General features: G+C 38.1%; 1 protein-coding gene and 1 pseudogene across 6 annotated transcripts; both read left to right on the top strand.

Moving 5' to 3' along the window:
• The first annotated feature begins 71 nt into the window (after nucleotides 1-71).
• Nucleotides 72-12,626, top strand: LOC113057892 (ras-related protein Rab-6B-like). 6 transcript variants are annotated; one of them, XR_003277895.1, is made up of 9 exons: nucleotides 74-284; nucleotides 1,268-1,326; nucleotides 3,239-3,292; nucleotides 3,749-3,854; nucleotides 5,532-5,643; nucleotides 5,903-5,996; nucleotides 9,561-9,654; nucleotides 10,496-10,562; nucleotides 10,762-10,828. XR_003277895.1 is itself a non-coding variant. In XM_026225469.1 (8 exons), exons 1-8 carry the CDS (start codon nucleotides 206-208, stop codon nucleotides 10,824-10,826), a joined length of 636 nt encoding a protein of 211 aa, XP_026081254.1. In that variant the 5' UTR covers nucleotides 72-205; the 3' UTR covers nucleotides 10,827-12,626. The 6 variants fall into 6 exon arrangements, 4 of the variants coding, with proteins under 4 accessions (XP_026081254.1, XP_026081253.1, XP_026081252.1 ...); XM_026225469.1 differs by lacking the exons at nucleotides 3,749-3,854; nucleotides 5,903-5,996 and adding an exon at nucleotides 4,979-5,084 and having other exon boundaries at nucleotides 72-284; nucleotides 10,762-12,626; XM_026225468.1 differs by lacking the exon at nucleotides 5,903-5,996 and having other exon boundaries at nucleotides 73-284; nucleotides 10,762-12,626.
• A 359-nt stretch (nucleotides 12,627-12,985) lies between these two features.
• LOC113057890 (START domain-containing protein 10-like) lies at nucleotides 12,986-17,170 on the top strand (annotated as a pseudogene).
• Nucleotides 17,171-17,683: the final 513 nt, after the last annotated feature.

The raw sequence follows: 17,683 nt of genomic DNA, 5'->3' as shown, positions 1-17,683 counted from the left end.
TGGCAGACAGCTCTCAAGCACTAGGTTGTGAAACACAGCCAAAGCGTTTCCTGCGCTTCCATCTCTGGCCTCTAGGAGGCGCTGTCACTCAGGAATCAGCAGCTGTCCTCGGCGCTCCGTCACAGGACTGTACTGTGTGTGTCCTTCGTCCGCGCACAGCAAATAAGAATATTTATATAGTTTTTGTTTATTGTACTCGATAAATATGTCTACTACGACCGGTGGCGGAGAGTTTGGCAACCCTCTGCGGAAATTTAAGCTGGTTTTCTTGGGCGAGCAAAGCGGTAAGTGTTCAGATACGGTGAGACGTGGACAGAGAAACAGACAGGCCAGCTGAAAGGATGCTACAGAATGATAGATGTTACCAAATACACATGTAAATAACTAACGTTATCTGACAGTTTGAACGGATACGATCGAAGCACTTAAAATACAGCGACATTTACAGTAAACGGTTGTCATTAACAATAAACGAACAGACATCATGAGGCATCTAACGTAATATCCTGCTGTATCCAACTAAGTTATATAAAAAAATATAACCTTATAGGATTATCAACTCAATTCTGCTTTAATTGGCTAATTATGTTATTGTTATATATTTCTCCTCTGTGTTTATGTTGTGTTTTATGTTGACATCGAAGGCAGGATTAGCATTAGTCTGTCTTAGCCACAAAAGAGATCTCCAGTTTTAAAGGCCTTTTATATGTGATCGCATCGAACATTAGATTTAACACATGAAATGCAAACAACATTGCGCTACAATCGTGAGTGAACATGTTTTAGTGTATAAAACAATACTGTCTGTTGTGAAGATGGTTGCTAGCGGATAGCAGTTAGCATGGTTGTAGCTAGCCAGCTGTGACAATCATGAGATCATTCATAAACCACATCAGGGATTTTTAACTGCCACATCATCCACGTCACATCCACTTTTTCTTTTCATAATGGCTGGATCTGACGTAAAAAAAAAAAAAAACAGCAATCTGTCGTAAACTAGAGTTACTGCATTTCATAAACCTGTATTGAAATGGTATGTTGCTGTAAAAGCAGGACGGCGACACCCATGTTGCCAACACAGCGATCAGAGTTCAGACTCACCCTGCAGACCAGTGCATCCTTCCCCTTCTTGACCGCATCTTTGACAATATACTTTCAATGCGAACACCAAACACCTGTCTGTGTAGGGAGCACACTATGTTTAGAGACGTATTTACTGTGAGGCTGTCTTATTTCTAATGCTTTATGTTTTAATCTTTTTCCACAGTCGGCAAAACTTCACTTATCACGAGGTTTATGTATGACAGCTTCGATAATACCTATCAGGTAACACCTGCTTTGACTGTCAGAGCCCATTGTGTGTTCACAGATGCTTACTGTGTTATTGTGCATCTTAATATCTGCCCGGAGTATTGCTGATATTGTAAAATCTGTAACGCAAAGGTTTGGTTCAGTGTTGTTCTCTAAAGGAGTTTTAACATTTGCTAATAAACATTTTGGATCTTGTTGATCCAAACCTTGTCTTCCATGGAACACAAAATTAGATGCTTTATAGAATTATTTTTTTTAATTTCGTTTCCATATTAAGTCTCTTTTGCTCATAAAGACTTAATTTAAAAAAAGGTTCAATAATAAAAACAGTTTTTTGTAATATAGCAGTTTAAAATAAATGTTTTCTATTTGAATATATTTTAAAATGTAATTTATTTCTGTGATGCAAATCTGAATTTCCAGCATCATTACTCCAGTCTTCAGTGTCACATGATCCTTCAGAAATCATTATAATATGCTGATTTGGTGCTCAAGAAACATTTCTTATTTTAACATTATAAATGTATTACTGTCACTTTTGCTCAATTTAATGCATACTTAAATGCTGAATAAAACTATTAATTTCCTTTAAAAAAAATAAATGTACTCATCCCAAATGTTTAAATGGCAGTGTATGATGGATTTTATCTTGCATTTGGTACTTGGCCAGTTTTAAAGGGTTAGTTCACCCAGATAGCAAATTTATGTAATTAATAACTTATCCTCATGTTGTTTCAAACCCGTAAAACCTCAGTTTATCTTTGGAACACAGTTTAAGATATTTTAGATTTAGTCCGAGAGCTCTCAGTCCCTCCATTGAAGCTGTGTGTAATTGACTGTCCATGTCCAGAAAGGTAAGAGAAACATCATTAAAGTAGTTCATGTGACATCAGAGGGTCGGTTAGAATATTTTGAAGCATCGAAAATACATTTTGGTCCAAAAATAGCAAAAACAACGACTTTATTCAGCATTGTCTTCTCTTCCATGTCTGTTGTGAGAGAGAGTTCAAATCAAAGCAGTCTGGATATCCGGTTCGCGAACGAATCATTCAGTTCACCAAATCGAACTGAATCGTTTTAAACGGTTCGCATCTCTAATACGCATTAATCCACAAATGACTTAAGCTGTTCACTTTTTTAATGTGACACTCCCTCTGAGTTCAAACAAACCAATATCCCGGAGTAATTCATGTACTCAAACAGTACACTGACTGAACTGCTGTGAAGAGAGAACCGAAGATGAACACCGAGCTGAGCCAGATAACGAACAAAACATTGACTCGTTCACGAGTCAAGAACCGTTTCTTGTCAGACGCGTCCGATTCGTGAACTGAGGAGCTGATGATACTGTGCATGTGTGATTCAGCGTGAAGCAGACCAACACACAGGGCGTCTGAACTGAACTGATTCTTTTGGTGATTGATTCTGAACTGATTCTGTGCTTGTGTTAGGAGCGAGGGTAAACCGAAGGCTTGAATCAAGGGCAATCATCGCAAATGACGCCATTACGTCGAGTGCAAAAGAACCGGTGAACCGTTTTCTTCAACCGGTTTATTGAATCGAACTGTCCGAAAGAACTACTGGTGATCCGAACACCGATGCAACCGGTTCTTCACTCGTGAACGAGTCAGTCTATTGTTCGTTGTCTGGCTCTAAAATATCTTAAACTGTGTTCTGAAGATAAACGGGTTTTATGGGTTTGAAACAACATGAGGGTAAGTTATCAGTGACATAAATTTGCTATCTGGGTGAACTAACCCTTTAATTTAGTTTTTAGATCTCAAATCTGATTCATACATGTGCATATAATGCACAGAACCAGAGAACCAGTGAGATTTGGTGCCACTGAGATCAAGTTTGATGTTAAAGTTAAGTGTCTTGGAAATTTTGCAGTGTGCACTAATAAACACATTTTTTCTCTCAACAGGCAACTATTGGGATAGACTTTCTGTCAAAAACCATGTACTTGGAAGACCGCACGGTAGGACCGAGATTAGCATTTCTAGAATAATTTCCTAGGAGTCTCTGTGTGCCCAAGCCTTTTGTCTTATTAGAAAGCTAGCATGTTTGTATAAAGTCTAGTTTAGTTATAACATTGACTAGTAACAATATTATTACCAGGCGGTTTTGACACACACTGGCTCAAGTCAATCACCTTGATGTTTCCTAATATCTCCTTTAAAGTCTATAAGACTTCTTTATTTATTTATTTAAAGTCCATCAGGTGATTTCACTGTCTGTGTCACAGATTCATCACAGTTATCATTTGCCTAATTCCTTGTGCATGCCTGTAGCTCATTGTAGTCATTAGTTGGTCTTTTATTTTGAGTTCACCTTTTTAAGTTTGGTTGTGTCTTTGTCCACCTCATCCCACTCTCTTCCCTGGCTGGGTGCTGAATGGGTCCCCACGCCTGTTGTTCTGCATGGATGGTCATAGATTCGGCTACAGCTGTGGGACACAGCTGGGCAGGAGCGCTTCCGTAGCCTCATTCCCAGTTACATCAGAGACTCAGCAGCCGCAGTGGTGGTCTATGATATAGCAAGTAGGTAGCTAGTGCTCCTGCTTCACCGCATGGTGAGGTCAAGTTGGGTAATGCTTGAGTAAATGGCACTCATGTAGCCATCATGTAAAAGGTGTGCTACAAGCCCTTTGTAAGGACTGTATGTGGTGGTCAGTGTTGATGTATGGGAATCATTGGATGGGAAACACTGCTCATGTAGGTCCAAAACCTGTATGACTTACTTTCTTCTGTAGAACCCAAAAAGACAGAATTGCTTTTGTCTATATATAGACAAAGTCAGTAGGATCCAAAACAATGATGAACCCCATTGACTTCCAAAGATTGTTATTCTTCTTCCAGTTTAAGCATCTTTACACTAGTTTTTCTGTAGTTCCTCCCAGCTTAGGGAATTATCTTCTACTATTTTCCAATTGACACTTGGATCCTTTAAATTGTTAGAATTTTTAGTAAAGCTTTTACACTCGCGTGGAGATAATAGGATGTGAAAACAAAGGAAGATAATCTCTCTCAGTGTTTTGGGTCCATACACATGAAGTCAGTGGGATCCAGACCCCATTGATTTTCATTATATGGACAAAACAAACAAACATTCTTCAGAATACTTTGTGTTCCACAGAAGAAAGGAAGTCAAATAGGTTTGGAACAGCATGACAGTGTGTACATGATAAAATATGAAATTGAAACAAAATTATAAAAGTTTGGGGTCTTTTGGGTCACATTGGAAAACATATATTTCAAAACCATAAAGTGCTTTGGTTAGACTAAAAGCATGTCCAGTTACATGTTGTTACATGAATGGAGTGCCATTTGCAAAGCATCTTGCAGAAAGCAGCATCATTCAGAGAGCTGGAATAGAGAAATGCCTAAATGCCTTTAGATGGTTTTTAAAATCATTCTTATTCTTATTTCCTAAAAACTTAAGTTCATGATCTATAAATACAGAACTTAATAAGACAAAAATTTTAATAAAAAAAAAAAAATTACTTGCATTTCTCTATTTCATTCTTGTTTTGTTTCTTTGATGTTGTCCTTTTCACTTACCCTGCTCCCTTGCCCTGTCCTCTCTTTATATCTTTCCTTTTCTCTGTTCTACTTTTCTCTCCCCCCTTTGTTCTTTTGGACACCACGGTTTGCTGGTCCCTCAGGTTCGGCTCCAGCTGTGGGACACTGCAGGGCAGGAGCGCTTCCGCAGCCTCATTCCCAGCTACATCCGAGACTCCACTATTGCTGTGGTGGTCTATGACATCACCAGTGAGTCTGAGCCTCACTCATTGGGTCAGCAAGGATTTATGCCTCCAGGCCACAGTTAGCACAATTCTGCAGCTGCCTCTAGCTCTAGCTCATGGCCTCTAGCTCATCTTAGTATGGTTGCTTGGGAACAATATTTTTTTATTATTCGGATTAAAAAGTAAATTGTACATGCTTCTTATTTAACATCAAACTGCTGTTATTGAGCAACGAAATGACCTGTGCTTTATCATAACCATCCTCTGATTTGTTAATCTTTATACTAACAGTCTGCCTGCAAACCTTCTTCTGAGAAAATGTGGCTTTGAAGTGAATCAAGTGTGATTTGACCACTGCTAAATTTGGATTGTGCAAACTGATTTTTTTCATTCGATCATTTCCAACACTAGACATTTATTTATTTATTTTTTTAACGAGTCCTTGTCTGACTTTTTTCCCTCTGTTCTTCAGATCTCAACTCTTTCCAGCAAACCTCAAAGTGGATAGATGATGTCAGAACAGAGCGAGGAAGTGATGTAATTATCATGTTGGTTGGCAACAAGACAGACCTGGCTGATAAAAGGTACAGCATTTGTGGAGTTTGATGAACACATGCTTTGTTCATCCCTCAGACATCACGTTTTAAGTTATTTTTTGTGTTCGGTTTTCTCCTTTTAATTGATTTTAAATATTATGTTGAGTAATTTGTGCCATTGTTTCTTTTCTGTTTGATCATATTTTCTCTTGTGTTGAATTTATTTTTGATTTCCCATTACTATTTTTGCTTTTCCTACCCATTCTAATTTGAACTGTGTCCACACCTCCACTATGGACTATGGCAGGCAAGTGTCTGTAGAGGCAGCAGAGAAAAAAGCTCGGGAACTGGGTGTGATGTACATAGAGACCAGCGCCAAAGCTGGTTATAACGTCAAACAGGTGGGTGAAAATATACAGATGTAGTTCAGACCTAAGGTTTCTGATTTATGTAACTCGAATCTGTGGCATATTTTCAATTTCCATCAAAAATGTGTATTCTGTGTTACTTCTGAAGCCATACAATAGCTTAATGCAGCGGTACTTAATTCCAGTCCTCGCGCCCCCCTGCTCTGCACGTTTATCCTTATCGCTTCAGACTTTTGTTCTATTTGAACGTAAGTGCCCTGTGAAGCGGACATCACAGGACATTCCGCCATGATTCCGAAGTGTACGTATTTGTTCCATTCAAAGTGCTCTGAAGTGTGCGAGACTTGAATTAAAATTGTATTGATTTACAGAGGTATATGATGTGACACTTGTCCGTGTGTGAAGACGTTGCGCAGCACAAATCTGTGAATGAATGTTCCGAAGTGAGGTAAACGTCAACAGATTTCCCCTGCTCAGGAAGTAGGGAGCATGTCAGTGGGAACAGTTCATGCACGGAGCTTACTTCTAATGAGCTGATCACATGAATCAGGTGTTAACAAAGAGAGACATCCAAAATATGCAGAGCTGGGGACTCGAGGGCTGGAATTGAGAACCGCCTTAATGTGAGCTACATATGAATATTTAACTTAAGTCCTTACATTAAAGTTAACACAAACTCTTTTTCTCTGCTGTGTCGGTCAGTCAGCCTCTCAACCTTTCAACCTGGTCGCTCAGTAACTGTTTCACATATATAATACACTACGCTTCAGCGTCTCTTCTTTTTGTGCTTTGCACTGTTTAACACAAAGCGCTTACAATGTGTGCATCCGGTCTGCAGAATGATTCGCTTGAAGAAACACGGTTCGATTTTGCTTTAAGCGCATCACTCTGCACACCAAATGCGCACATTGTAAGCGCTTCCGTGCTACACTGTATTGGTTTTAGTATATAAATTCTACATTTATTTAAATGGTGGAAAAAACTTCACTGGTAATGGAATCGGTATCTGTATCGGCCAATACTGAAGCCTAGGTATCGGTATTGGAGGCAAAAAAGGTGGATCAGAGCATCCCAATAAAACAAGAATGTTTCACATAATACTTTACCTATACACAGCTAACCTACTGACAGATTTTGACTTGAAATATGCAATATATATATATATATATATATATATATATATATGTTTACCTATACATGAACTAAAAAATACAAACTATACAAATGCGTCACATAAACACTGTAGCTATACACAACTATCCTACTGACAGATTTTGAATATCTATACACTAGTGGTATATACAGTAGGACTTGGACGATAAATCAATGCAGAATCAATTCGTGGATTGATTCTAAGATTTTTTAGAATGCATCGCAATTCCTCTGGAATCGATTCTGAGCTTAGATTTTAACAGCAGATGGCACTCTAATCTGGTTTTTATCCACACACTGAAATGCTCATGAAGAAGAGTGCTAAAGAGTGCTTGTGCATTGAAAAAAAAAACAAGCAAACATAAAAAAAAAGAAGTTAAAAGCTAAAATGTTGACGTGCTGTGCAGATGCTCTAGAGTAGAGCTCTGTGCGAAACGGTTTCACAATCAGAATTTGCTCACTGATCACTTTCGATTTTTTTTGTTCACATTCGCACACTCTGAGTAAAGGAGCACATTTATTCTTACACGATGATATATTTGTCAGTGAGTTCAGGATCTGAGCAGCAAATACTCCAGGATGGTCTGTCAGTCATCTATAATCCTACTCTCGACCCATGAACATTCAAGCTTGTGTTGGATACAGGGTTGCAAAGTACACGTTTTTCCACGGAATCAGGCTACTTTTAAACTGATGCCCTGGGGCCATTAAAAAAATAACTTTTGAACCGTTTAAACTGAAAGTATTAATCTGTCTTTTTTTTTTACTTTCAGTTGATGGTTAAATGGTTAATATGAGTATCCCTAGTGCTGAATTGTAGAAAAAAACCTAAGTTTTTGCATCGCCTTCCTTCTGATCCCAACATTAGGAAAAAGGGGATGAACTTTATTTTTAATGAAGATCCAGACCGCGTCAGTAAGAACTTGGTCCTTTCTTCACGTTATTTTACAGTGGATTCGTTTACAAACGAGGCACAATTTTATGCAATCAATGCCACGCCTATTTAAAGTGTTCTGATGAGGGGTTCTAAACAGGGCAGAAAATAGCCTATTACTTTTAAATTATGATGTTTTTTATGTAAAAATCTTGATAACATTATAAGTGAACCTCAGAGAACACTACAATAAAATAAAATAAGGCAGTTCATCATGACCCCTTTAAAAAAGGGTTTCTTTTGCATTTTCAAAGCATAACATGAGCGGTCACATGAGCAAAATTCCGGGAACAAAACATTTTCATTGACACTACTGTAGAAATACACAGGTAATTTTTAAACCAAGCATCTTTCTGTTAGTTAATACCACAAATCTGCTTGATCATCTTGAACCTGATGCACAATCTTCATAGGAACATTTTTGCCCTCACTCGAAACTCACATTAGTACGGATTCCTATTGAGCTGACTCCATTTCAAACAAACATGCCTTGTGACGCAATCACCAACCCTGTCAGCTGTGATCTGCCCATGGAAACCAGAAAGAAATATGGAAGGAATGTGACATTAACACACACACACAGATTCTGCAGTCACAGAATTCAGCAGAAAGCTCTGCATTTTTCAGTTCATGGTTCAGTTCAATTGAAATGTATGTCATTTCACAAAAAAAGTCATTTACCTCTCCTACCTCTTTTGTGTCCTGTGATTTAATAGTTTGCTTGATTGATTGTTTTCAGCTAACAATAAATGTCTAGCTCAGTTTAACACATTTTACCATATCTAAAGACTTTTCCCCTCAAATGCAGAAAATGTCCACAGATTCTGTCTTGGTCTGGGCATAACTATCTGTAAAAGCCCTGTATACTTGAAGCTGTTCTAACCTTTCCTTATACAAAGTCTAAATTATTCTCTGTGGGATGTCGGTCAAATTTAGGTACCGTTTCAGATGCAGTCCCCTGATGTCCCCCCTGTTCAAACATGTATAAGTATTTCTTCTGTGGAAAAAAAAGAGGATATTTAGCAGAATGTCCATGCTGCATTTAATTGTAGTATAGAAGTGGATGGAAAGGAGTTTGGACATTCCTCTATTCTTCTGTGTTACTCTGTCATATTTCACAGAAGAATGCAACAGGCTTGAAACAACATGAGAATTGCTGGGTGAACTCTCTCTTAAAGCTGAAAATAAACAAGGCCGACAACGTTATCATCACTTCCCCTGTTAGGGTGTACATTTAATATTTGTTGTTTATTATCTGTCCTCAAATAACAAATGTGTTCTCTGTGATTAGCCTTTTGTTGAACTGCGTTGCAGTGATCTCTTATCAATATTACGATTTCAGCCATTTCTCAACTTTTCAACCTATGACGGGATCCTATCGCAACTCTTAATTCCTCTTTTTCCCCCATTACTAATGTGAACCTCAGTCAGTCTCTGTCTCTTTCTCTTCTTGACGCAGTTCTTTTGTCTGTCTGTATTTCTCCCCCCGCCCCCCTGCTCCGGTCGAGCAGACAGATTACCACGGAGGAGGGCGAGCAGAGGGCTAAGGAACTGAATGTCATGTTCATTGAAACCAGCGCAAAGACTGGCTACAATGTCAAACAGGTAGAATCAATGAGACATGAGGATGGCCCAGCTCTACCTTCCCTCCACCACACTATTTCTTGTGCTTCCTTTGGTTTCTATCTTTCTCCGCCTCACCCATTATGAGCCATTCCGCCCCTGCCTTACATTCACAGGTGTCCTGTGCTTTTGGCCTGCTGTTTTGTGTTTTTGTTTAGTTTTGTTTGTTTGAAATATTCTCCATGTACTGTGTCACAGGTATTCTTTGCATGTTGGCCAAGCATCGCTAGAATGATTATTTTTTTATGTGCTGTGTTGTAGCATCACTTGCTATTCAAAGACTGGACATAGACATTTCATTTGTGCATTATGCTTTTTATTAGCAAACTGTATTTCTTTTTATTGTCAGAATGAATAGAACATGGAGTCTCTTTAACAGTGCTTTTTTTTATAATGATAGTGTCATCTCTACCCAGTAGGAATTATAATTTAGTTTAAATAGGGGAGATGGGCTATTTGCACATTGAAAAGTTTTCATAAGTGATACACTGCTGTTCAAAGCATGGGGTTTTGAAAGAAAATAAGACTTTTTTTCAGGAAGGGCACGTTAAATTTGGGAAATGAGACCATGAAGACATTTGCAGTTGTACAAAAGTATATACTTTTTTACTTTCTATTCATTAAACAATCCTGAAAAAAAGGATCTCAGTTTCTAAAAAACAAAACAAAATTAAGCATAACAAATGTTTTCAACATAAATGTTTCTTGAGCAGCAAATCAGCATATTAGAATGGTTTACATTTTATTTTAATCAAACTTTTGAACTGTACTGTATATCTCATTAATTATAAGATTTTAACTAAGTAACTTTTTTTTTTTTTAGCTGTTTCGTCGTGTTGCTGCTGCTTTGCCTGGAATGGATAGTACACCAGAGAAAAGCAAAGAGGACAGTATCCTTTACATGCACCGTAAAAGTCTTCTGACAAAGATGACATCACTCACATTAAATGATCAGAATCTGTTTGTCCGCATCAGCCTGATAGCAGGAGATCACAAGCCTGTGGTTTTTTTTTTTTTTTTTTTACTTATGTTGACATACTTATATTCACATGATCTAGTCACTAACGGGTCCTTAACCTGAACTTTCAGTGATCGACATCAAACTGGAGAAGCCTCCGGAGCTGCCTGTTACCGAGAGCAGCTGCTCATGCTAGTAACCCCCCCCCCCCCCCCTCCCGTCCCCTTCACACACGAACAGCTTGCCTCTCAGTGGTCACTCGCTCCTCTCACGGCCCCATTCATGAGCAGAGAACCTATTCTTTCTTTTCGACCCAAGTGACTTTTCAGAGTAACCGTGTGGGTGTGCTATTACTCTGTATTAAAATGGATTCCAAAAATACATATATTAATGGGAAAAAAGTCAAATGACAGCATAGATTAAATGCTAAAACCATTCAGATTCTCATCTGTGGTAGCTGCATGGCGTTTATATGGGATTGCAGACTGATATACACTTGTGTGCTCTTGAGTTTTCACACATCAGAGCTGTCATAATCGTTGTGAAGTTACCATGTTCCAGAGCTGGGGCTGATGTCATCGTTTTAAGTCTTTTATAATTTCTCTGGAGGAAAAGCTTGACATTATTGCATTGAGAGGCTGTAGTCTTGTGTTACTGATTCATGCTGTTACTGGATTTTTTTTTTACATGAACATTACACACTATTTTGTTAGTGTTTTTTGGTTATTTAAAGAAAGATACAGAAGGAATTTATTTTGAAACTGTTGTGAAATATCTTGGACACAATATTCTGTATAATTGGTATTTGGGACCAGATATCATTTAAAGGTCTTTTTGTTTCAGGAATTACACGTTTGGCCAAAAAATGTTTTTTTTGTGTGTTTTTTGTTGTTGTTTTGACAAGCATTATTCTGGACAGGCCAATTTTATACAGGAATTTTCAGAGGGTTGCATGGATGTAGAATGAGCTATGGGGGAAAAATAGGATTTAATGTTCTGAGAAAAGGGAAATTGCTTTGTAAACATTTAATTTCGTGGAAACTCAAAACCTGAGATATTGAATGACTTCTCCACGACTGCAGTTACAAAACCTAAGGTTAATTGTAAAAACGTGTATGTACTAACAAAACTATCGTAACACATCACTCTGAGCTTAGATATGGAAAGCAGTTCACACTAATTCCACTCCTTTTCTGTCTTGTTTTTGCTGCGCAAGTGTAGAAACAGCATGCAGTTTAGAGACGGTCTAACACAAAATGCCTTGCTTGTTTTGTTGTCATAGTGCACCAGTTCGGGCCACAGCGCTGTGGTTTGCGTGAGCCTATTAACATTGCATAGAGCTAATGAGGTTTTGTTAAATGGGATATTTATATTTCTTCCTTCAACACGGCTATTGCTTAGTGTACAGACACGTCTTGGTATTGCTCGTCGTAAGACTGGTGGTTTCATGTGTTTATTTATTATCTCACTAGTTTGTGAAACAGTGTGTCGTATGCTTGACTGGAATGGCAGTTCGCAGTGTGTGGGAATCAAAGGTTGATGTAAAATTTGCATTGCTGCCTTGCTACTGTATCACAAAGACCTAGTCTTGGTCACATTAAAGACTGTCATGCTCCATCTGTAATGCTGGGTTTCAACAGTTTAACTCAAATGGGCTTTTATTTCCTAGAGAGGTATCAGCGAACCCCCCAGCACAGTCACTTTTCCTCTCATACAACTGTAAACCGACAGATCCTGTCATCACGAAGACTAAAAAAAGGGCAATTAAGTGTGTTTGAAACATTAACATTTAATATGGTTTGATATAAAGCGTGAAAACCCTCCTGAAGAGCTCTATCACTATTCTGAAGTGTGCTGGTCTGTTTGAAATACGCTGTCTACTAGTGTTTAGCAAAGTTTGTGTGAACAAAATACTATTATTATATGCTGTAAAAAAAACGGAAGGTCAAGGAGACACCAAAATGTATCACATGAATAAAGATATTTCACCAAATTTGCTGTTTGTCCTGGTTGTGGTTTCTGTATGTAGGCTTATATACATATAGTGTTAGACAGTAATAATGAACTGCATTGATATATTATTTTGTAAACAATCATTAAAGATAGCAAAGTTTTCTTACTGCTGACTCACTGCTCGAGCCAGTTTAATGATATTGCCGGTGATCTGAAGGGTTTCGGTTGAGCTCACAGCTCGTCTTAATGTTGTCTTTTATTATTGATCATGCTAATCAGTGGAGCAGTAGAGACCACTGGACCTGAACCCAACTGACCAATCAACACGGGCGGTCCGACACACCCAATTCGTGCCAGATTTTCATCAGTCTTGAAAACATAAAAGCCTGTGAATATAAATCAGGATCATGTCAGTGTGCTAAATCACTGTGGTTCAGTGCTGGTTGACTAGCTGCGCACTTTGCAGTGGTGTAATACACCTGTTCTACTCCCGGAAGTGGTGACGAGAGTTTTCCACGCGCAGGAGCTGACGCCAGGTGAGGAATTTGTCAGAAAAATCTTGTCGAGCTTGAAAGGTTATTCTGTGACTATAATAGTTACACCTCACCCTTTGCGAACAGTACAAAGATACTTAATCTTGGTTGAAGCAAGTTCCCTCAGACGGATCTGTATTTCTCGCAGTGTTTTTGATCGGTGAATCTGCTGTTTCAGGTATGTCTCGCGGTACGGGTATAATTCCAGATGAATCCATGTTCAATGAATTCAAAAGACAATGCTTGTCCACGGAGAACTGGGTCAGTAAATATGATAAAAATGACATGGAGGTCTGGGTCGAGGTGGCCCCTTTATCAGCTTCTACAAACAGCAAAGGAAACTTATCCAAAGTGCACAAAATCAAGGTAAGATGTTTGCCAGCATCTAACTGTTTATAACTTCGTGTGCTTTATAAAAATGTTATAACTTTTGGTAGGAACATTAATATTACTACATCATAACATGTTTAACGGGTCAGTGGTTATACATAATTTAATAGTAGCTGGGGTGTGTGGTTATAAATTTTTATTTATTTATTCATTTTGCATATATTTTCAATGGGCCCCCACAATATCTTTACATTTCCCCTGTACTACATTTCAATTTAATTTACATGACCAGTTCAGTGTGTACTGCTGCCATAACAACACTAATGTAATGCCTTGTTTCCAATGCAGTGCAGAATGAACATAAAGGATGTTTCGGCTGCCACTATGTTTGACGTGCTTCATGACGGCTTGTACCGGAAGACATGGGACCCTACAATGCTTGAGAGTTTTGACATCGCTCGTCTAGCTGCTAATGCTGATGTGGGCTACTATTCATGTGAGTCATGTAATCGTATACATTTTTATCAATCATTGAGAGTTATTTCTTATCTTACGGTCATTCTAGTTTATCTTTTAGGATTTCGTTAGTCTCAGTGCTAGTCACCTAACACTGTTAATAACATTTTGAAACAACAACACCTTTTTTTATTCTTTATTCCCAGGGCGCTGCCCAAGCCCATTGAAGAACAGAGATGTGGTGACCCTGCGCACTTGGCAGGCATCTGAAAATCAAATATGTGATCATTAACTTCTCAGTGAAACATCCGGTACGTCTCTTATTTACTTACGCCTTCTGTTATCATACGTTTTGTGTTACATACGTTGATTAAGAGCTAGTGAAATATCAGATTTACTTAAAGGTAAAATGCGTCGTCTGCTTCACTAGTGGTGCCAAAACAACTGCGAAATGCAAAATAATGACTGTTTTCGAACAAGTTTTCATCCATCCAAACTCAAATGAGTGTAGAAGAAATATTTTAACATGAAAAATTATGCTCATTAAACAATTATAACATATTAATACATGCATTTACAAATGTAAAAATAGATTTTAATAAAGTCTTGCTGTCATTTTAGAAATATCCCCCACGGAAGGATCTGGTAAGGGCCGTTTCCCTTCTGACGGGTTACCTGATCAAACCAACGGGGTCCAACAGCTGCATTTTCACGTACCTCTCACAAGCGGATCCCAGAGGTATAAACAGATTCCCTGGTTCACCCATCGTTTATTTACATTGTAAGACTTTAATTTGTCGCCGTTTTGTAATTATTTTTTCATCTTTTAGGGTCTCTTCCAAAGTGGGTGGTCAACAAAGGATCTCAGGTCCTGGCTCCAAAAGTAAGTAAACATATTTTGTGTCTTTCTATTGTTTCTATAGATGTACTTTTTGAGGATGTGAGTGACTTTTTATATAGGACTGTGTTTAAGGCTTGTGACATCACAGTTGTTACCATGGAAACCTACTGGAAGAGCTTGTATTGAAGACGCTCACAAAGCACTTGCTGTGCCAAAGTGAAACTTGTTTGTCTTGTTCTGTCTGTAGGCTGCATGACTACAGTCATTCTCTTTATTTACAGAAGAGAGTGTCGCTTAAGCTCCTATTTAATACAAATCTCTTTTCTGTATTAATCATTCATGATAATCACTGACACAGCAAGCAGTGGCGTTTTACACTTGTTAGAAACGCCTTTTAATAATTCTTCAGCCCTCACTGAGTCTGAGTGAGATTGTTATCCAAAGATAACAATGATGTAGATGTTCTTCTGATTAAGAACAGGATCTCAGTCTTACATTGCATTGTGGCTTTGTTTTTTTGGCGTTTCATAGTCTTGTGAATTATTACTGCAGATGGTGGGGTTGTTTGCAGTGTTCCCAGACAGTTTCTCTGTCCAAAGGGCACTGATAACGTGGACTGTTCATCATGCTTGGTGTTTATAAACTATTATTGAACACTAAGGTGTTTGTCTTTCCATTGACTATTAATCAGGGGCTTGTACCATGAAGCCATGAAGAATTAGTTTGCACCAATCCTGGGTTTTAAGTACCATCGAAGTGGCTTGGCTTTTAGCAGTGTTTATTGCCTTACTAAGTTACACCCCACAGCTAACCTGCTCCGAGGCAGGATTTGTTCTGGGTGCTTTACTTCAGTGTAAATGCATTTAAATTCTTCATATTCTTCAATCTCTTAACTTTTAGCAAAAGAGTTTTGAATCTCGCTGGCTCTCTTGCGAGAATTGAATCACACTTGCTCTGTGCTGCGAGGCATGTGATTGGCTGTTTGCCACTGCTGTCAAACATCCATGCACGTGCTCCACAAACTCATGATCAAAACCTGAGTTATTGAAAAAAGTTGATGAGCAGCATCATGGTACCAACAAAGCCGGATTGGAGAGGTTTGGTTTTGTCAACTCAAAACTAATCCTGTAACTCTGAATTTGTTCAGCTAACATCATGGTACAGGCCCCAAGTGTTAAGATTTTATTCATAAGTGGACATGTACACTACCGTTCAAAAATGTTTTGCATCTCATGCTTACCAAGGTTGCATTCATTTAATCAAAAATACAGTAGAAAAGTAATACTGTGAAATATTATTTCAATTTAAATAAACTGTTTTCTGTTTTTATAAAATATATTTTAAAATGTAATTTATTCCTCAAATTGCAAAGCTGAATTTTCAGCATCATTACTCCAGTCTTTAGTGTCATGTGATCCTTCAGAAAAAAAATTCTAATATGATATTTGCTGCTCAAGAAACATTTATTATTATTATTATTATTATTATTATTATTATTATTATTATTATCAGTGTTGAAAATGTTGTGCTGCATAATATTTCTGTGGAAACCGTGATACTTTTTTAAAAATAGAAAGTTCAATAGAAAATCACTTATTTGAAACATAATTTTTATTTATTTGTGGATTACTGTAAGTGGTTTGTTTCTTGTGTAGTAATACTGTTGTATTAAAACAAAACAATGTTAGTCAGACTTTATAGGCAGTATTTCACACTGTGCTGCCAAAAATTCTCAAGACCAAGACAGAAACCAGAAACACTGTTTATTTATAGCTCTGCATGAGGAAAAAAAGACTAGCTGAAATTTGAGTCACTGCACAGCTTGAAAATGAAGTATAACTGGATTCCATTTCATTGTCTGGGTTACACAAGAACGAAAAAAAAACAAAGTTCAGTGCCGCTTCCGCTGATACTAGTACCACTCCCTCATTCTCGTGTCATTCCACAGGTCTTAAGAAGCGTCCATCAAGCCGGTCAAAACTACCCTGCGTGGAAAGCAGCGAATTCTCCAGATCATAAGCCCTGGCTTGACCCCATACAGAGTGAACTGCCCATGATGGATCCAGCAGAGCTGTCCATCCAGCGCATAGACTCGCTCGAGAACGTGGATGAGAGCTTGACAAAGGATGCTAAAGAGAATGAGGATAGTAGCTAAAATGGCTCAAAGAAAGGTTGATATAAATGGACAGTCTTTAACTCTGCTCCGTGTGACAGGGTCAGTCCAGTTACCTCTCAGCACACTTATAGCTCACTGATGCCAACATTCCTTCTTCACACGCACAGAGTAAGTGTTTACAATCACCGATGCACAGATCTGCACATTCCATTATCCATGTCTTGAGTTGCTTAGGGCATCGCATATGCGATAATGGTGCTTACTTGAACAAAAGAAAACATTAAGCAGCTCTGCTTCTTAATTTAAAACCATTTGAAGGTGGTTCATTGTCATAAATTAGATCTTTTTTTTAAGTCTCCATGGTAGGGGAGAGGTTCCTCTCAATGTCATTCTTTTGTGTTTGTGTATTTATGTCTGTGTGCCTTTTCAAAGAAGTGTGTCTGTATTGACGTGTGTGAAAATGATTTGACACCGAGCAACCAAGAGAAGACCTGTTAAAGGCCCTGTAAAGCAGTCCAAGACACAATGTGGTATTACCTCAAGATTTATTACTTGAAGTGGTATTAGTTCATTTGCCTGTAACAGGCAGAAGAAATCAGAAGGAAGAGGAATGTGATAATAGAGCTTTTCTGTACTTCTGTTATGTGCCCTTGAACAGGAAAGAAAATGTCATTAGCAATAACATGATAACAGCGGAACAAAGTTTCCCATATTATTGATGTTTTTCTTTCTGATGAAGGATGGATATGTACATTTGTGTGTTTGATAACTTGAATTGTATGAATATGAAGTTCTAACTCACTGAAGGGTAATATACTTTGAAC

Source organism: Carassius auratus, chromosome 39 (assembly GCF_003368295.1).
Source record: "Carassius auratus strain Wakin chromosome 39, ASM336829v1, whole genome shotgun sequence".
In the NCBI taxonomy this organism is placed as follows: Eukaryota; Metazoa; Chordata; class Actinopteri; order Cypriniformes; family Cyprinidae; genus Carassius; species Carassius auratus.
This window is presented reverse-complemented; position numbering and strand designations above follow the sequence as displayed.

Excerpts from the sequence above, each read along its gene's own strand:
- LOC113057892 (XM_026225469.1), top strand. The coding sequence starts at position 206 with ATGTCTACTACGACCGGTGGCGGAGAGTTTGGCAACCCTCTGCGGAAA. Across the intron at positions 3,293-4,978 it reads TGTACTTGGAAGACCGCACG|GTTCGGCTCCAGCTGTGGGA; the intron begins GTAGGACCGAGA and ends CTGGTCCCTCAG. Across the intron at positions 10,563-10,761 it reads AGAGAAAAGCAAAGAGGACA|TGATCGACATCAAACTGGAG; the intron begins GTATCCTTTACA and ends CTGAACTTTCAG.